This window comes from Botryllus schlosseri, chromosome 16, assembly GCF_051294905.1.
Source record: "Botryllus schlosseri isolate E-star chromosome 16, Bs_hap1, whole genome shotgun sequence".
Taxonomy (NCBI): Eukaryota; Metazoa; Chordata; class Ascidiacea; order Stolidobranchia; family Styelidae; genus Botryllus; species Botryllus schlosseri.
This window is the reverse complement of record NC_137251.1, coordinates 9,084,738-9,106,896: the sequence shown is the minus strand read 5'-3', so window position 1 is coordinate 9,106,896 and position 22,159 is coordinate 9,084,738. Positions and strand designations below refer to the sequence as shown.

Below are 22,159 nucleotides of genomic sequence, written 5' to 3'. Positions count from 1 at the left end.
TCGTAACAACGCCATCCTGCGCAACCTAGCCGCAAACTTCTCAAAAAAGTAGGATCGTACTGGAGACCACACCCAAGAGAGCACTGCTACAGGTGACCTCACCGAGAAAAGCAAGTCACCGCCACCACAATCCGACATATGTTTGCCGATCAATGCATTATTCAAGTAGCATTTCGTCCGCAAAACGCCGATAATCTCAAAAAATATCATTTAAATTCCGGTCAGAAAGAACTGTAAGATAAACGAGCGCGATACGCGTATCTGGACCGCATCCATCAAGTTAAAATTACATCATCGCAGACAAGGTAATACCGGCAACACAATTTCACGGCGCGCATGTGCACGGAGCGCCGGGAGATGAATAGAAGATCGAATGCCGCTGTCAATCGAGCATTTAAGCGGTTAATATCCACTGAGCTATACAAACACTGGAGCGCGCAACTGACCATGAACCCGTGGTCATTTGGCTATAGTATCTAAATGCGATCAGTGTCCAATTGCACAGCTAGGGATCCTCAAATTTATAGACTGCAATCGGGCTGATCTGTCACAAAATACAATGATGAAACGCAAAATGATGGAAGTCAACCGACAGGTGTAGGTAATGAAATCGTGAATCGAGACTAGTCTCTAAATATTACTGCAATACATGATTCGGTATATATATGATTGACTACGCCATTAACATAAAATTTAGATCACTGGGTAAAGTAAGCCGAATCAGTCATGGAAAATCTTGATACCGGAATAACGCTTCGATTTACATCGCGGTCAGCAATCATAAAAGTGGCGCATACGCAGTTCCGGAGCTGGACAACTAGAAACTTTTGAGCTTTTCAAATCGGTTTAGAGTTGGAATCGGAGCTAAACATATATTTCCAGATTAGAATTAGAGTAACAGAATTTACGAAAACTTGGAAATCGAATCAAGTTCAGTTCATATCAAATCAGAGTTCGGTATCATAAGCATAACGATGGCAAATGTCTTAACACCGAGCTTGGCTCGTTGCACGCTATACAGCTCTCATATAGCATTTTCAGGGTAACTATAAATTAGACTAGAATTAAAATTAGAGCAAAGAAACATTTCACACATTAGATTAGAATTACCATGTCACCATTTCGCTCTAATTAGTTTAAATAGACAACTAGACTTATCTATTTGTCCAAGTCTGTCTGTGCACTACAACGCTTGATGATTATCATATAACTTGGTGATATAATGCGACGCTGTTCAATATGCACATGTACATTGTACAGGGCGGTAGGGCTGTTCAAATTATTATATTATTATTATATTATTATAATATTCCTCGGATTATCCTTGATCGGTGGATAATCCGCGATTTATCAACGAAAAACTCACATAACTCCGCTTCTACTGGTCGGAATTGACTCAAATTTGTTTTGCAACGTCTTTGAAGACAGCTCAACAATTTCATGGGGTCGGCAGAAAAATTTGGAAATTTTTTTTTTCAATTTTCCATAATAAATTAAACATTTTATTTGGATCTGCGGAGTCCTATACTTGTTAGAATCGAACCAAATTTGGTGTGCAGCGTTTTTTAGGGTAACCTGACAATTTAATCAGTGAATGGCTGGAATCCGCGAAAAAAAAGTTATTTTTGAACAGCCCTTGAATCGTCATCAAGCCTATGGAGACTCGCGAACTTTCGTGCAAGATAACTTTCAAAATCTCTAGAATACTAGATATATCTCCGTGACTATTCAAGCAGAATGGCTAATGATGCTATAAATACCTCCAATTTCAGAAGAATTTGATGCGGCGACTGCGATGCAAGAACTCTATCGCCAGCGTTTATGGCGATTTAACCCATTAAACTGATACAAATCTGCCTACTTAACATACTTCAAATGTAAACGTTAGTGTATACTATTGCTGTGAGCTGTACAAGAACAGAGGTAATAGTATAGTACAGTGGTTCCCAACGTGGGCGATATCGCCTCCCCCAGTGGGCGATTGTTAGAAAAAAGGGGCAAAAATACCAAAGGGGCGATAGGGGTGGAAATCTTTGAACGTACAGTGAGATATATATTATTAACACGGCCAAAAATGCACGTTCTTATTCTGCATGGCGCGAAGATTGACTAAAAAAAGGTAAAATCAATGGATAGTAGTCGAGGAAACCGGTTTTCCGAGCACCGTCTCGGAAAATGACCTTTTTTGGTCAATTCACCAGCGATCAGAGTTAGGTGGATAACTTTCTCATTTATATGTCCTCTTTTTCGGATCCGCAAATATGGGGAGGGCGGAAAGTTGCAATGAACCACAAAATCAAACAATGTGAATCGAGAGTACCCGTTACTGACCATCTCTGGTCGATCTCCTATGATCAACTACATAGAGTACCGTTTTCCGGGGATTACAAACATAGCCTATATTATATCTGCTTATGCATCTAATGTAACTTCGTACCTTGAGATTAAGACACGCGTTGATCTTGTAAAAATAGTTGATGTACTATCAGATATCAATCCACGAATGAAAAATAACTATGTCATAACATATAGTTGCACCTCCTCCAATACCATGATGTAACCTTGTGTGCTATTTTAAAATGCCGTCGATGTGGCTTCTATAGTTCTATAATGTGACATTGTGTGACTGCGAGCGGCCACGAAAATATGTAGTAAACGATTATTATCTATTGTCAATATAACAGCGTAGAAAAGATTTCAGGAAAAATCTCTTCACCCAATACTCTATTCCCACTTATAAACCAGTAAATAACAGTATCTCTCAACACAGTTTTACAGTTACGATTTACACATTCAGCGTTGTATCGGTACCTGACAAACGCCCGCATTCAATAGATTCTGTTGATCTCCGCTAATAACATTGTTTCTCGCAGACCCAATTGCAAATGACATGTTGCATGCATGAGCAGACTGTAATCTCACTATACCGCTGCATCGAATAACATCCAAAGCACGGGGCGTGGGCGCTGCGCAGGTCAACTTTTTATGTCGTAGGTTGTTGCTTGGTAAACCTGATAGGAGGTATATGTAGATTTGGCGATATTAACGTGTCTCACACGATCCTCTGAATAATTTATGGGAATACATTTTATCCAATAAGAGATTTCCGTAGACTTTAAAGATCGGCGTTAACCTAGCCCAGTGGCGAGCCGTGTGTCGTGATTTGATATCCACTATTCCGAAACCAGACCAAACATCACCGCTACTGGTCCACATGTACAATATTTGAATTTCTACCGGTCCTACAACCAGGGCTGTGGAGTCGGTAAATTTTACCACCGACTCCGGCTCCGACTCCGACTCCACACATTTTCAATATACCGACTCCGACTCCGACTCATGAGTCTTTAAACATATGCAAACATATGATTAACGGTGGCATGCTAAATTGTTTCATTGCGGCACAGCTCGAATTATCCACTATGCAATTAACATGAAAGAAAGATTTGCTAAATGTCCTTCCTTTTTCAAGTTTTTATAACATGGACTCTCTAATATCCTGAAATGTATGAATCATTCAAATATGGCAGATATCCAATCATGTATCATAAAAATGTAGATAAAAAATCCAAATGTAGCTTTTGTTTATTAGTCAGCAACTAAAAAAGAGATTTAACTTACTAATTTTGTCATTGCACACTATCCTGATTACAAGCACAAACACTCTTACTACCAATAGACATTGGTCATAAATGAAATTTAGTTAAGTAGTCAAAGATCATAGCCTATGTCTAGTCTACATGTACTTAATCAAGTATTCAAGGATTGGGACTTGCAGTCTTTCTCAATCAATTGTTCGACCCAAACAGCTAATCTACACTAGAAATATTTTTAATTTTGTCAAGTGGGAAGCATCGTTTGGTCATATTTACATCATTTTTACAATTTTACGAAACCAGCCGATGCATTTGCTCTGTTACAGTATCATGGTATAATTCCAAAAATTGCATCAATTTTGACTGCATCGCGAAAACGCATATTGCGATTTTCTTCCTCTGTGCAACTGAGTTGTAATTTGCAAGTAATGTCTAATTTCATCTATATCAGGGGTGGGCAACTTTTTTGGCCCAAAAGACACATGAGATTTACGAACCATTGCGCGGGCAACTGGAATGTTGATAACCTTTTCTTAGTCGTCCGATAGGAGCGAACCGCATTAGGTAACATTGCAAACAAGATTTATATTAATATGCTCTAAAATTGATAACAATATGTCATGCAACTGTGCAGTGCGCAATCAGGCCCTGGTAGCGCGAAGCGCGAAATTTTTTTGCAAGATATTGACTGAATCATATCAATAAATATGTTGCTAACATACATTGGGGGTCGCATCTGTATACCACTGGGCTCATTTGGCAAGGACAGGATTATTCGACGTTTAGACATAGCAAAATCGACGGTATCAGTGAACATTAGGGTTGTCCATAATTTGGAAAATCTCAAAATGTATGCGTATCCATGTCTCATTCAATAGATTATAGTTAAAAAACGTCAATGAACCTGCAATGAGCTCACAGGAAAGTCGTTAACATTTGTCTAAATGCGTTTGAAAGTAGCTGCCGTAGAGTGGGCGTGTCAGCGTCCATGGAACGGCAAGCAAACTAGTAATCACGAAATCACGGCGTTTGATTGGCTAATCTGCTATGCTTCAATGATCACGGCGTTGGCGGCTTGTTGATCAGCTGGTCAAGGAGTTGGCTGACGGCGATGATTCAGTAAGTGCATTGTAGGTTGGTCCGCAACTAATGATTTAGGATTAATTCAGAACATGTTGAGTTACGAAATACATGATGAACTAAGAACAGTTGCTTCACAATTTCTTTAAATACATGACTGGATGGCTTCTTGTGAAGGTAACCGTTGTAGCCTGTATGCCTTGATTTCTTTGATGGAAAGCACAAAAACACGCAGAAAAATAGTGCAAAGGCGCTTATGCAAGTGACATACGAATTTCTAGTTTCAGAGGGGATGTACCATCATTGAATACAAATATAAAGCTTGACATTGACACTAATTTGTCTAATCTTAATAGGCTGTTGTCGTTGTACATAATTGAAGTCTTGAATGCTGTTAAGGGCTGGATGAATCAGTCATTTATGCTTGGCACTTGTCAGATTCTTGCAGCATAATGAATCAGACCCGCAAGTGCTGTCAAAGTCCTCAATGATGCCAGACAAAGAGCTCTAAAGATAAGCACAGACAATGCTGGTATAGGGCCAGCAAAAAGACAGTTTGCTTTCATTGCTTAGCATGTCCTTAATGAATGTTAGATCGCTACCGGCTGCATAACGACTAATGCTTGAATCAAACCAGACATGGACATAAAAAGGGTGGATTGAAACGGCGTGGTAGTTACACTCTTCTTCAGAAATCCAATGTAAGCTACCTGGTCTGCCCACATTTCTTCTGAGCATACAGGATTGTGTCCAGCATCCATCTCACATGTTATGCTGCACTAGTTTGGTGATGTCTAATATGCCTTACCTGCACCCAGAAAAGCAGGATCACTTGGCGTAATCTCAAGCATATCATATAGGCATATTTCTTGGATCTATACTTAGTTCTATAAGTTCACAATCATTCGCTGTTGCACCTCTGTCATGTCTGTAAGAGGCTATTGTTGCTCTAAACCTATCGTTACCTAGTTTTAACACTAAATCATTCAATGACCAGATGTCTCATTTTATTATTAAATCACCAATGTACAGTGCGCTTGCAGAATCACTGCCGTTAGCGGTCTATTGGACTAATAGAAGTACATAATCAGCAAGCCGTTGTGGTCGTGATCATTCAAGCATAGCTGAACAACCAATCAAGAGACGTGATTTCTTGATTACTAGTCTTCTCGCCGTTCTATGGTCGCTAACACGCCCACTCTACGGCAGCTACTTTCAAACGCATTTAGACAAATGTTAACGACTTTCCTATGAGCTTATTGCAGGTTCATTGACGTTTTTTATCAATAATCTACATAATGAGACATGGATACGCATCTTTTTTGAGATTTTCCAAATTATGGACAACCCTAGTGAACATGCCTCTATCATTTTGTGCAAATGTTTTGTCGACAATCTCGCTGCGAGTGCACAAGCGAAGCCGCATGTTGGACGACACGTTATCTCCTAATTGCGAATATAGTTAGACTCAATTCTGTGAATAATATGTATTTATAATTTTCAGAAGGGGGCTCAAATACTGAATGCAAGAAATCTAGTGACATGCGAAGTACCGAGAAAAATTTCATGTCAAATAAATCTGCTATGAAATATTCTACTTTATGGTCATATACGAAGATCTGGGATAAATGTGGCTGTGGCTGGCCCCTGGATACGTCAATGCGTCAGAACTGTTTTTTTAGTCATCAGCAAATTTCGCGGTCATGGTAATCAAATTTTGGTTTGCCTTGCAATTGTACCTGATGTCATAAATAATTTCGAGAATTACCTCGCAGGCCACACCTAACCTTCTCGTGTGCCAAATTTGGCCTGCGTGCCACAGGCTGGCCGCACCTGATCTGTATGGTTATTAATAACAGTGATTGGTGGTACATAAAAATTCTATTGAAAATTCTTTGAAAGCAAATGTTTTCATGATAGAGAAGTTGGAGTCGGAGTCGGAGTCGAAGTCAGGGTCATTCTCACAAACTCCGACTCCGACTCCAGTCAGTATTTTCTCCACGACTCCGACTCCAGCTATTATAGTTTTCACGACTCCGACTCCGACTCCATCAAGCGAAAATTACCCAGACTCCGACTCCGACTCCACCGACTCCGACTCCGACTCCACAGCCCTGCCTACAACTGCACTAGCAACTAACATAAGATGCCGAATAACGCGTATGTATAACTATACACCCAACAGCAACATATATATTGTAAAATTGAGTAGAATTTGAGTATACACGATGTAAACATCAGCTTGGGATAGAGCTGGTACTATTCTGGTCATGTAATATGCTATGGAATATTACAATGCTCGGGTTTCGATTAGGTTAACGGCTTTCGTTCTTCCTTTTCGCTTTTGTCCATTTATATACTATATTTCCTTATTGTCATTCCGTGTGCAGTGCATTTTAGCAAGTTGTCTTATTCATTGTGCGGTGGGTGTTTGACCGATTTACCTTCCCAAGCCGTTTCAATTTCTTCCCAACTTCTCAATCTCAATCTCAACCGCAATCTAGTCGTGTGTAGGGCTGGGCAAAATCGAGTACCTGAGTGATTCGATTCTGAATCACGCAATATGCTTCGAGTCGAGTCGAGTAATCGAGTATCACTTATTATGACGTCATAACAGAGTGCAATACGTTAATGTTCAAATATGTACCGTTTATGCCACCACAAAGAATATAATGCCTGTTATCCATCCCATGAAAAATACTTTGGTATTTTTTCGACCATACCGATTTCATTCCACTTGGTGACAATGTTGAGGGATCATCATGACTTCGGAAATGTGCCACGTCCAGTACCCATCGTAGCTTTGTACTATATGTTTCGTATGCTACGATACCGCCAAGCAAGGTTTCAGGGCTTCAACGGTGAAAATTAGTATCTATACCATAATTCTCGTTGATAAATTAACTTTCGGGGGTGAGAAGCGTATAATTTTAGTACTCGAAAAAATAGTCTTTTACTACTCGACTCGAATCATTGAAATTAATACTCGATTCAGATTCGAGTACTCGAATCATTGTGCCCAGCCCTAGTCGTGTGTTGTAGAGACAAATATCACTTTGCTAACATTTATATTGTAAAACTTAGTCTTCCGCGCATCATCGCTGTACTGTACACCTACTTACTAACTAAACCGCCGTGGTTTGCAAGGTACACTGCCTTCGTAATACCGGCTGACAACCTTTCACCCTTCTCTGTATCACTGTTCTAGGACGTATGCAAAGTGCAACAGTGACCAAATGAGTAGCAGAAATTTCAGAAAGGGTAAAGAAGCGATGACGCGAGTGACTTCGATACCATAGAGATCGAATAGAAGGGTCCGGCTCGTTAATATCTTTAACCTGCGGTTTGAATACGGCGGCATTCTGTTGCAAATGGCTGATGCCACAAAATGCTTCACATTTCCAACTTCAATTTGAGCGCACTACTCTTGAAAATGTCAGTTAACTGATTAGAATGAGGATATGTACAGATTGTATACTACATATTGCGCCGCCAGCATCTAGCCTTCGTGCATGAAAGTATTTTGGTAAATACCATATTCTCCGCAAGCTGGCGGTAGCGAGCAATAAAATCTCCATAACGAATGATGCATTGACGCGATCAAGCAGTAATTTTTCGAAGGTGGGGAAAAGAAACAATCAGAACAGAATACGCAGACTAATGCTTACATTAAACTCAGTGTTCCACAAGTCAGGCAGATGACTGTTACAATGTTTCAGATTTCATGAACTAATTGCAGATTCACGAATCGCTGTACTGCGGGATATCGAAAACTGTATTACTTACTCAGCGGTAACCGGGTAGTATAATGCGGACCACTCGCTTGCTCTTCGTCTAGCTCGCAATGTCGGCAGTCGAACAGACAACGAATTCATGAAGATAGCCTTCATGTGTCTCGGGATATCATTCGAATCTGTAATGAAACAAATTATAGCCACTGAACAGGCAGTAAAATTTTAAATCATGGAGCTCCATTACATTGCGACTCGTGATTCTAGTTCAGTGGTTCGCAACCGCCGGTCCGCGTCAACTTTCCTGTCGGGCCGGCAAATATATTTTTGGGCGAAAAGGTCAAAATTGTAGAGTTAGGTCCAAAATGTCACAATTGTTTACAAAGTTGAAACTTTTTTGCAACCTGCATTTCGTTTGTATCGTAGATTTTGCACTGTCGGTGACATTTTACAGCTTGTAGCCTACTTTATAGGCCTACCGTTGTAGACGGCCCATTGTCTGCTCATTGAGAATCAAACAATCAAATGAAACAAATAGGTTGACATGATGTTATGCTCAACGTACCGCAATATCCGAACTGAAGCAAGACTGCGTGGGCATTGCATGACTCTTATATCAAGAAGCGGATGATGAAAAAATGTGATGTAGACACCATTGCAAGAATGAAGCAGCACGGTTTGTCACCAGCGGTGTACGCACAACTTCAGTGTTGTCATCCAACAACTGCTGCTGTTGAACGTCCTATATGCAAGCTTCTTAGTAAGAGCATGCACTTTCTACCCAAGAATGTAGGAAAGTATCTCTCATTGTACTACAAAATGTTTTTAATGATTTTTACCATAATACGTATTGTAACCAGTGGAATTCTTTATAGGGCCAGATTTCGTTAAAATATTGTTTTTTTCGTGTAAAAAGTTGCCTGTTTCTAAGCCAAAAACGTTTTTTCAGGCCAAACTATACGTCGTTAGGACAGCCAGTTCCAACCAGAAATGAAGACAAGTGGTACAATTTTAAAATTACGTGGGAAAAACCTAATTTGCATACGTTAGGTCAAAATTTGGTCAAAATTCAGATTGTTTAGATCAAAAAAAGTCAAAATTCTGAATTTTTAGGTCAAAATTTTCCCTTTTTCAGGTAAAAAAACCGCCCTAGTCATAACCTTCCATGTCATCAAGATCAAACTATCCGTTGGCATTGCCAACATTCTGGTTACATGTTGTGATAAGGTGGTGGCACGAAATTGTTCACTACCATAAACGGGGTCGTGTCTAAAATGTTCGAGGACCACTGGCCTTGACCATGCGCAGTAGTTGCATAGTTGAATGTATTTACACTCAATGCAAGCAGGGGTGAGAAACTACCTATCGCCACGGCCGATATCAACATAGTGGTAATCTACAAAAAGGCCTGGTGTAAAACATTGTCGAAACTGCAGTGTACTAAAGAATGGAAGATATTATGATTCGTTCATAGCATGCCTTTTTGCTTGTTCGTATCCAACCATTCATATTTGCCGGGGTTATTATTATAGACTTGGGGTGGTGAGCGTTTCCATTCTATTAATTCCACATACCCGGCAGAAACGCATTATTTCTAAGATTACGGTCTTACTTTGGTGTAGCGAAGAACGAAGAATGCACTTTGGCTGATGTCCAGTAACCGCATCTCCTGCGGACTTGGACCGAGCGAGAGTTGCATCATGCCGAGACGATACCACACCTGAAAATACAAGCACGACATTTCGTTTTAATCATACCTTAACAGCACACCGCCGCTGATTTCTCGCCGAAAAGAGGCCGTATACACTTTAAATACATGGTCGGCAAAGAGGTGTATTTACAGGATTTCCACCACAGCGTATAAGTTGCAAATCAGGCCATTCAAGGTGCCAGATTTTGCTTTCACATCCATTACGATGGGTAAAACGAGTCAAATACAGTGGTTCTTATGGGGATATATCCCATAGGAATGTGTTGCTTTCTTGGGGCGGTACACAAACACAGATCTCACCGACCCCTCAGATACATCCCCATAAGAAGTGATGTGATCGCCTCGTGTTAACCAGTTGGAATGGGCGTGAAAGCAAAATTTCTTACCAGCAAGTGCAGTCTAACTGATTTGCACACGCTATGATGGAAGTCAGCGAAATGTACGATTTTCGTGTACAGCGTACATCGGTCTCTGTATTGTATGGATTATGTATCCCATAAAAAATAATTCGTGTGCGTTCGCGTCTTCTGGGTCCCTAACAGAATGCTCCGTTCGGACGCAGAGGCACAAATTGCAAAGAAACTGGCGATGCATCCATTTCTGTCATTATGATTATACATATTATGTAAGATATTATGCATTATTTTCAAAAGATGTCATCCATATACCATATCTATACATAAACAATCAGTCACAAACGCGGGGGATACAGGCTATATTTATGTAGTTCACAGCATATGTGACCCTCTACGCGTGAGCCCTATTTATAGAACCTAAACTCCTACAGGTTATGCTTGTATGTATTACCGGCAAGAGCCGTGCCGGCTATCAAGCAAACAGGGTGCCGGTCACGTCTGTTAAATCTGCATAAATCGAAACCTACAATTGGAAAATGGACACTGGACAAGGGGCAAGTGACGCATGGGTGGTAATAATAGATGCGGGAAATACCGACATAATAATACTGAACGGAAACGCTTTAACCAACCATTGTCACCATATCGATATTGGGGTTTCAAGGTTTTATAAGTATTTACAAATATTTCATAGCATCAAGCGTCCAATACATTTTGCTATAGCGCGTTGTTCTGGTTGAGTTAACGATTCGTACTTAAAAAATGATTATTCCGCAATAACTCGCTTTGTCATAATCCTACGAATTACCATTCTACAATTGAATAGTATATTCATATTGAAATGAAACCGAATATTTTCGGCTGACACTCGTCAGGGGTAATCGTCAGCAACTAGTAGAGAATTGGAAAGAACATTGTATATCAACAATCGTATCACAAAATATTACGTCACCAGCATGAAATGTCGTGAATGAGAGAGCGTTCAATTTACTATTTTTGGGTGGTACACGATAGCACATTGAACGCTCTCTCATTCACGAAATTTCATGCTGGTGACGTCATATTTTGTGATACGATTGTTGATATACAATGTTCTTTCCAATTCTCTACTATAGTTGCTGACGATTACCCCTGACAAGTGTCAGCCGAAAATATTCGGGTTCATTTCAATATGAATATACTATTCAATTGTATATTGAAGTTCTGTACCTCCAAGAAGCTCTTCGAATTACCATTCGCAATATTCTAGTTTATAATATATTCGTTACGGCAGGAAACAGAATCTTATCTGTCACATCACATCCCTCGCCAAGTAGATCGGAAAAGACAAGTGCGTTTTATCGGCAATTGGTGTATTTATGCACAATACCTTGAGAACGGAAATATATATAGGCTATACTTACAACTGACATCTCGGCATCGCCATGGTAACAATAATGATATAATCCAGTGGTGCTTGGCCCTTTTACCTGTAGCGCCATTATTTCGAAATTTGCTTAGGTCTGGCGCCCCCCTCCCTGCGGGACTTCACTATTGGAAATAGCTTGAATCGCGCCCGATGATCACTCGAATAATTAACGCCAGAATAATTGTATGTGCTATATTCGGGATCAAATCAAGGTTGCTCTAACAACCATCTGGTACGGGCTCATACCATCTGGTTCGAGCCCGGTGTACACATCCCTAATTCACCTCTGCGACTGGGAATACGGGGGCGCTAATTGTATTGAGTTTTCTTTGCTCAAATTCAATTTAGTACTGCACCCAGTTATCAACTTTAACATGAATGTATTCCAAACAAAGCAATCCATATTAAATACCGATCATGTGAGGGTGCGGGTCGCAACACTAACCAGTATAATCCTTTATGACACGATGAAGAAATATTCTAAAGATATAATTTTGTGGCTCGCAAATACAAATAAATTTAGTTAAGATTTTTGACCAGAAAGCTTCAAAGCATCTTTAATGTACAAAGGGATCTCACTCTTAAAAGTGGCACAGTGGCTCTGTCTTCGATATCGGCACGCAGTTCGCTGCGGGATAAAATACCTAGTTCGCAACATTCTGTGGAAAATAACCCGAGCTAGCGTGACGGGAATATTTTAACGAGGAATTGGCGACCTAAATGTACGCGCAATTAATTTTACATGAATTATAATACACCACAGTATACATAGAAACATGTTGCAAACATTGTCGATATATATTTCGCGCGCAGCGTAACGAAAAACTTCCAGATTTGACAGATTTTGTCGAATGTTAATTTGCAATGGGAATTCATGGTCTCAGGGATAGAACTGTTGTTAAACTATATAATCAAATGTCCCTACTGCACCCTCTACTGCGACGCCATTGTTCTTCAGCACACCCTATACCACCCCTCGAATCCCAGCGCCCCGCATATCGCCCCGCACATCGCCCCTGACTCTTTCCGCCCCCTTCAACATCTAAATCTTCCCTTGGAGGGTGCTGGCGAACAGGTAATGAAACACTGATTTAATCGAACTCGAAGGCCGTTGACTTTGCGAATATGGTCACATGTTTATAACGATCCATAGAGATATAAGTTTGAGCATACGACTCCTTCGACCATGTGGGTTAAAGTTGTGATTACGGTTCGGATAGTTTTGTGGTTGTACACAGTCACACGATAATGTGTTGCATGCTCACCTATAGATAACTAACCTACGGATAGATGGGCAGCACGAGAGTCACGGTCGAGTGATGCGACAACGGCAGATTTGTTGTCGCTTCATAGCATGAAACGGGAGCGTAATTGCTAATCCCATAGATGACGACCCGACCGCTCAAATTAAATAAAGTTGATCTTATTTGAAAGCTAAAGTCGCGCTGATTCTGATAATATACATTAAATTTTCATCAAGGCAATGGAACCACCCCGAAATAGCCTTCAAAATATGAAAATCGGCATTGTTCTAAACAATCGCAACCACGCACGGACCGTTGTTATGGTCATTGTGCTGCGCCGTTGCAATTGTTTTAGAACAATGCCGATTTTCATATTTTGAAGGCTATTTCGGGGTGATTCGAGTTGTTGTTACTTGGATATTGATGGTGTTGCGACTGCATCGATCATTTTACACAAGGCCGCTATTCTGTATTATTATTCCATGTCGACCGTCTTGTAAGTTGTAACATGGTCAACTTCTAGGCTTTATCAGACACCGCATATACGTGATTGAACAACGATCCAAGAACGTATATGCGAATCGAGTATTGATGAACTGATTTGAGTTGAGTATAGTATAAGTATTTTCTTTCCAGTACTAAAACTTTTAACGAAGACCTATTTTATCAAAAGGAATTATCATTTTGACACCTTCTTCGCGCCGTCGATGTTCTGGAACCTAGATTGGCTTTATCACAGAATAAAAAACATACAGCATGAGGTTACGCATGTTCGTAGAGACGATTTGTACAGCGAGAAAATAAGGATTAACCGACACAGTCGCAGTTATGGTTAATTAATATATCAATATTGATTTTGGTAATTGTAACTGCCAATATTGTAATTCGGATTAGATTTTGCAAAAGGTTAAAACTGGAACTTAGCTATCCATTCTTATTATGTATGATGAATGCTACTTGAATTCTCGACCCGAAGTCTAATCAATATTCGATTCGGTATCGAGTCGGTGATATAATAATAGATTTTTCCCAGCTCTATCAATCGTCCATAAAAGACAGGAACACTCTAAGTTATTTGGTCGCATACCAAATTCGGCGATATCTGCATTCCGATGTGTGTGACTGAACAATAAATTGGTTGTGTCTGTCTGAGTATTGGACAGCCGAAATTTCGATTCGTTTGAAACTAATTAGGGAGAGGGATGAATCGCAACAGCTCCTAATTTCCGACCTCTCCATTAACCATGTTCTCCCTAAAAAAGTCATTACGTTATTTGTCAATGTGTTTCTCGACAACAAAATCTCCACGAAGAGATAGGGACTGATAACCCGATAATCCAGTTCACACAATTGCCACACATCATGTGTGCGAAAGGTATTGGACAGGTCTATTTTTCGATCCGCATCTATGATTGAATTCAGACCTAATCCAGTATCATCACCATCACTCGCCGAGTCTGATACATTATCTTATGGAGATCCGTAAACGATAACCTACAAGATAAGATTTGGGATGCATATCGCATTGCGTGACGCATGTGTTTATACGATAAGCGATGAGCCACCATGCGCTATTACGGTGCGTCTGATTCCTTGCTTAATTCATACGTCTGCTTACGCATTTAATGACGCATACCCGGCGCAATGCGCGGTCCTTACGGCGTTCAAAAACGCATTCCAGAAATCGATTAAGTAAACCAGTTCGGCATTGTCTAGATACCGCGCGACCGGTATCTAGATCGATGTACGGTGTTGTGTACGCACGTGCTACATTATTTGTTCGATAAAATCCAGTATCTGCTAAGTGCCACGGATTCCGTCCAAACGCATCAAGATGTTCTGTTTTTAAACCACTCAAAATATAATAAAGATTGCCCGGGGAACTCCGCACGGCGGAAGTGCTAAGTACCCATGGGCCATGCCCTGAAAATTTCAACTCTATAAATTGTGACTCTTTTCCTCGTCTTATTGTCAACGCCAGTACTGAAACTTCTAGTTCAAATCAATTTCCATCATGACTCTACAATGCCCTGGGTCTGGCTATCGGGCGTCCAGTATGAAAGTATTGCCCGTGATGACGTCATAATAATGTGGATGGCGTGGAAAGAGGCTCACAACACATAAAGATAGTGTAGATTTTTTCGACCATGCCTATTTCATTGCACTTTGCGACAATTCTGCATGTGTTGGTCACAAATTCCAGAAAATTTATTTCCCAGAACGTACCAGGATTTGTTCTGCACTACATGCTTTGCATGTTGTGATGAGTTGGGTAAAAAGCATCGACATTAACTCATACAATGATTCTCATTCATAACTAAAATTTCAGGGGCAAGTGGCGAATTATTTTAGTAAGCGTTAACAGGACTCGAATCATTGTACTTGCCCGAATCCATATATGTTAGGTCTATTGACAGCGTGCATCATGTTTCGTACATCTCAAACTCACAATCCAGTTTGCGCCGGTGCCAATTAGTATGCATTGTGTGTTGATGAATCGAAAATCTAGTACTGACTGCCGTGGTGAACCAATTAGCGATATATTGCCAATACATAGCATAAGGGTTTGCTTGCAGTGCATTTATCCGCTAAAAGATTGGCAGTAAAATCATCGTCATTGATTGATCGCTTGTTGGATTTTATTTGATACTACTAAATTAACGTGCTGTGAGCTATCGAAACATATTTGTAGTTGAAAATCACCAATTGAATACCAATATAATACGAATCTATTCATATTTATTACTGGTATTAGAATGTAAAATAACATCCGGGCAACGTCACGGAGTCACGAGTCAACGAATAACAATCAATTTTAGTCGTCGAAATTTTGCAACATCGCAATCACATCATTGGGGAGTGGAGTAATATGCCAGACATGCCACTCCTCAATTTTCTTACCCAGATCTGGCAATTTAAATCACCATCAGAATTTCTGGATTTTTGTTCTGTACCTCTGCTTTTACATGTTCGTTGGTATAAGTATTCCCATTAAGAATTAATTATAAGAAATATTAACATAACAAAACAACGACAACAGCTGAAATATTGAATAAGTTTGCGCAAAGATGCAAATTGACGAACATCTTGTTTAGAAAATAGGTCATCACGTTCTGTCACACAACTGTTGACCCAACCATGGTGCCACCGTGGCCTATATAGCGACATTTTCAATGAATATGGCTAATCAGCGGCGTGAGCGGTGGCCTATACAGTAAAGATACAGCTCTTCGGCTTTGACAAGTTGGCGACTGCTATAGGGTCTTGGTCACCAATCGATAGTTTATTCAAAAATTACTTTTTTTGTTCATTCTTTACTGGCTTTTCGATAAAATTGTTAGGTTGGCGCACAACCACTACCAAATGTATCTTATACATTTATATGTAGAACGTACAATAGAGTTGAGGATTTAAATTCTAAAATGCGTTAATACATGACATGAAGCAGCATTGAGTTTGTCAGGCCAGATAAAAGGACTAATACCACGTTTGAATTTGGAAACGAGATCAAAGGCCGTGACTCGTATCGCCATCAAGATCAAGGCGCCGCAAATCAACGTATAATATAAATATTGTAATGAATATTGCATGCTTTCGACAGCCCAGAGAATCCGTTACAAGAACTACGAATAGTATAGCATATTCGCTACAAATTTATACAAACGCGCCCAAGGAAGTTGAGCAACCATAGTAGGTTAGAATGCTAGATTTTGATATGTACAACATCGTTCGATTATTTCCCATTGGTCCACAATAGCCAACCAAGGACAGTAGCCTAGATATCGCCAGTAGTTGAAGATCAACATTGCTTCCAATAGTACTGCAATATTGGCGGTCGTGGTGGGAATCGGAGAAACTGTTAGTTGTAAAGATATAGGACCATTTCCAACATACATCGCTTGGCATCTGTGCGTTCTGCGGTTCCAGAAAATATAATCTTGGGATATAAAGCACATCCAACTGTAACCTTCTACCGTACTTAGCCATAACGAGCGTGATGTATACGTTATAATTGGCAGTATACACATTTCCGACCATGCCTTAATTCAATTTCTGTTCTTGCTTCGTGGAATTTAATACGTTTCGTGCATTCGTAAATGTATCACTAGCGAAGTAGCGATATGGTGATTTTACGAGCGTCGCACCCGCGAGCAGCTAGGAGCGGAGGTCCGGTCCGGTCTCGTTGGGAACCACTGGTTTAGATCATGCTTTGAGTAAATGCGCCCAATTCCATGACTACTAAATCGGATGTGCAGTAAACGTCATTGCAGGTGAACGATGCGGCATTGAGGCTTTTTGTGAAAGTCATGTCAACTTTCATCTCACACTTGTTCGGACGGAGACACATTGTACAATGTACACTTGGAAAATGTCTTTTCGGTAAGCGACAGTGATCATTTACGTTTGAAAATGCAGCTCAGGTATGCAAAGGAGCTGCCTAACGAACGAGCTGACTAATCAGAATGGGAGAGGTCATCAACTCGTAGTCACAACGTAACAGGTCGAACACCGGTATACTACAATAAAAACATGACGCACAGGGTTATAGGCCGCCACAGCAACGATCACCCACATTATACAAATATTATTACAGCACTGACACACGTTATGTGCATGAAATAAGTAAGCATTCGTACAGCAGGCCTACTTCAATATCGTTATTTATCTCTACCTTTACTCGTTCCTTTCAAGAACATGCGTCTTCTCATCATGAGCCATTTGGACTCCAGCTCCGTAATTTCACTGCACTCATCAATGGAATCGTTCATAACATTATTCATATTATACCTAAAGCTAGAATAACACACGTAAACTCATCATCAGCCCCTGTTGGTATCCGCTGTGCTGATTGTTCAATAGCTCCTGTAGTCGCGATAACTTGAATGGAGTCAAACAACAATGGTAAAAAGATGCCTTAGCTTTGTAGGGTTATCGAGACAGTGTTATTGCTTATCTGATAGGTTATCCAGATCTGCGCGTTTAGCTGGCATCGGAATTCCTGTTCTGTTGATGGATTGGCGAGCGGTTCCCTGAAGTAATTGCGTCCAAATAGAACTTAAGACTTGGCGTTGAGGAAATGCTATTGGCGAAAAACTCTGGCGGAGTTGGGATAAGCAAAACCGCAATAACTGCATTACCGCTATTGAATTATGCATGCTTATCTCCAGGTGCGGTTTATATGCATGCTCGGGGTGAAGCAATCTCAAGTGCAACTCTTAATTCTTGAATCGCGCAAAATCAGATTCCGATACCGTGTAACAGAAAAGCCGCTAACCTTTTACTATAGTGAAACTGGCGGTCTGTAAACAAAGCCCGGAGCAATAATATGAGTTGCAACTACGGATTTCGGTATTTCCAAGCGTATATCCGAATTTCAATCAGTAATAGGTTCCAAAGATTCCGTAATCGGCTCGTTTGACTTCTACAATTATCGATCCACCGCCACAAACGAGATATACTAAAACGATTTAACAAATACCACCTCCATACGGCATGCTATTACCAAAGGCGAGATAGCCCGCCACAATCTCGCCTCTTGTCGCAATTATCTGAAAGAATTAAATGTGCTTCGCCGACCTCTTGCGAGTACTCTATATCTCACGATGTAAACGTAGGATTTTGACTTAATCGCAGGGTAAGCGAAGGACGCAATAGCTGACAATTGGAAATTACATACTGTAACGATGGCAACAGAGGATTTAAGTATACTCTCCATTTCGTTTCTCGGCGGCGAAACAACAACTAGGATCGGTATGTCTTTAAGAAATAATGCCAGCGGCTGAAATGTGTCGTTCATATATAGGAAATGCCTCAGCTGTAATCGGCTTTTCAAACATCAGTGTTGGGGGTTTGCAAGATATCGGTATCGATCGCTAAACAGTAACCGATCACGTTTTACAACGGGACCTAACAGAGCTGCAAAAAGAATAATTCATTCCAGACTGGCTAGAGAGCTTAACAGAATTCAAGATTATAGTTTTAGAATTCGGTGATGGGAACTACGTTGTGATGCAACTGGCTTTCGGTGAGATTGGCGTGGTAAAAACTGTGACTGAGGGGGAGTGCTCCGGTATTCGACTTCGTGAGTGACAAAGGGCTAACGTAGGTCACGAACTTATTATATTCGGTTATGATGACAAGATCATCCTAGTGCAAAGGTCGCCAACTCAAAATGGGAAAACGGAAACGTTTTCAACTTGATGGGCGCTATGGGCCGCAATATAGTAATATCGAAACTTAAATCAGGAATATACGATCCTACGATACTGAGACACCGTATTGCTCTGGCGATATACATTTTACATATTATATCAAAGAGACGAGAATGAAACGATGAAAACAATCATATGACGTGTATTATGAATGAAGACTGAAGAGCACTCGATTGTCATTTTATGTCACGAGTCACACCCCATTTATTTAGTTGTCCAATGTCCATATTGGGTCAGAATTTTCATGAATTGTTCTAAGATCGTTTGAGAATGTTCGTCTGTCGGTGGGGAGCGTAATTAAGGAAGATCGCAATAGCTCCATTGCATCATCAAGTGTTTTTCCGAAATCTCAAACACCCCGTGAAAGTCCCCGAAGCAGTTGGTGGAAGGCAGGTCTGGTCAATAAAGAATCCCTTGTTCACTTGCTACGATGACTTACGTGCCTTTCCTAATGTCAGAGCATATAAGCCTTTTTGAATCTTCGTATCGGATGACCTGTCAGTTGGAATAATTATTGACCTATATTTTCATTCATTATTCACTTTGCCAGCCAGTATCGCCATCCAATATTTTTGATAAAATACCGCAGCCGATGTTTACTTCGCGGTATAGTTGGAGGTCGGAAATCATAATACCTTTAATCATAAATTTAAGGATGCAGAGGATGTGGAAATGGCTGTTTTCGAACCTGATTCCATTATTCAATAGCGTGACTTAACACTGTCGTGTGGACATGGACCATGCCCATGGCCATTGGGCACCATATCTACACGCAACAAGGTAACGCAATTATCTTATCTAGACAGGTGGGAAAGGTGAACAGTGAACACATTTCAGAAGGTCGCCTCTCAAAGACACCGCTCCTTCACATCATCCTAAACACATGCAGTTCAGCGGTGCTTCCAATCACCTTTTCTCAAAGCATGTGCTAGCTAACAACTAACTGTACTAGTGAACAGGAACTCACCAGCTGATGTGGTCAGATTATTGCAGACACTTCCAAAGCTTGGCCCACGGGCGGATGTCGGTAATAAAATACAGTAACATTGTCGCTATATGCGTGGTATGCACAGGACATAGCGTCTAAATACAGCTATTCTATTCTCGTGCAAAGGGTTTCCCTCTTGCCATCTGCAAATCTGAAGGTCTTGGAAAGTAGCCTATACCGAGTTTCCCATCACATTTTCGCATTGCCGCTTCTAAAATATAACAGTTTCGAGCGAATTCCTTATCGTAGCTCAGTGGTTCACAACCGGTGGGGAATTCAATGGTTTCTGCTGGGGAATAGTTGCAATTGGTAAACATTATATACAGGATAGTCTAGATATTTACGGAGACACATGTGCGATCAACGTTACCAGTTAACTGCTCTGGAATTATGTATCGAAAATTATAAATGGAAAGTGTCCTCGGAGGACGCCTAAATGTCCTCTTTTGAGGGAATTTGTCCTCTTTTTCTCTGAAAAATGCGACTCCGTCGCTGCGAACATCGGAGTTTCTTAAAAAAATCGGTAGCCGAGTCTAAGTGAAGATATTTTTTTAGTCAACACAATACCATCGGTCAAAAAAAATTCAAAATCACCAGTTCTCTTGGAGCTTTCAGAATTTATAAAAAATTGTCCCCTTTTTTAGGATCTCAAAATATGGTAAACCTATTTTAAAGGGTATATAGGAGTTTTGGGTAGTGGGGAATGAAGACTTGGAATAAATCTGAAGTGGGGAATGGAGACAAAAAGGTTTGGAACCACTGCGTAGCTAGAAAAAATACACACCGCACGTATCTATCTCAAGAAGGAATATCGCGGCGTATCAATGATCTCACATTACCCGTAATTAAACTACACAACATAATATATTGTATACTCACTGATGTAGTGTGCATACATCTCTCTGTATCGCTCCGGTTCGCCTTTTCTTTTCGGTGGTAAATCCAAAAATTAGGGTATGATTTGTCCAGCCGATAGTCTTACAAGATTTGACATATGCTATAAGTAATTATGTGCACCTGCATAACAAATTCTTCTGAACGCTATGATTTACTTCAGGCCTATGCATTTAAGGCACCGAATATTTACCATGCAACCTTATTACACACATGCATTTCAGTTAGCCGAGACTATTGGTGTGCGTTCACTCAGCGGGGAATTGGCCAATTGGCCATACTCCAGGAGAAATTAGGAATATGTCGTGAACACGAGCGCTGTGTAATTTGCCTAAGCGGATGGAATGCAATTCAAAATCTATAATAATAATAGCAGCATGAAGAAACACGACACTGCGCGAATCATGCAAGAGATTCACTATAGTGCATTTCGTGCACGATATGGACAGGTGCGAGGGCGATTGGAACCATGTTGCAAACTTGGTTTATACATGCACCCTGCTCATCCGCTTCGTATCATCTGATTCGATATTCGAAATATACAATATCATTCGAGTGTCAAATGGTTTGAATCAATTTTAAATCAGTGCTTCGTATTACTATAGATTACTAACCTCCGTAGGTTAGTAATCTATAGCATTACCCGTCATTAGTATAAACGGAATATTGCTAAGTAACTCTGCTACAGAAGACACCCCGTAATGACTTTATCTGTGATCATGATCATGATGATCATGATCATGATAAGTGGTTCTACTGTTTTCACTCGCTCAAGACACACCATGTACTTCAGTTCGTGGCCTACCAAGAGTGATAAAGTGATGTCCTGATAGACAACATTTGTTTCGTTAGCGCTAAAACAGCGAATACCACCACCAAAGTCAACTAAATGCTGTCATCACACATAACTATGAAAAAGCAACATCAATAGAGGAATGC

At 40.4% G+C, this 22,159-nt stretch overlaps 1 protein-coding gene across 2 annotated transcripts in view; it reads right to left on the bottom strand.

The window, feature by feature from the left end:
• LOC145458227 (3',5'-cyclic-AMP phosphodiesterase 4C-like) overlaps positions 1-21,343 on the bottom strand; it is a 128,931-nt gene extending 107,588 nt beyond the window's left edge. Inside the window, exons 1-3 of one of the 2 annotated variants that reach the window (XM_080336540.1) lie at positions 21,206-21,343; positions 10,020-10,127; positions 8,463-8,589 (exon numbers count right to left, since the gene is read on the bottom strand). In XM_080336540.1, the coding sequence (XP_080192666.1) occupies positions 8,463-8,589; positions 10,020-10,127; positions 21,206-21,224 (254 nt within the window). In that variant the 5' untranslated portion in view covers positions 21,225-21,343. Of the gene's footprint in view, positions 1-8,462; positions 8,590-10,019; positions 10,128-17,798; positions 17,934-21,205 lie in introns of those variants that run through there. The other variant, XM_080336539.1, reaches the window with a different exon arrangement.
• Between the last annotated feature and the right edge of the window lie 816 nt (positions 21,344-22,159).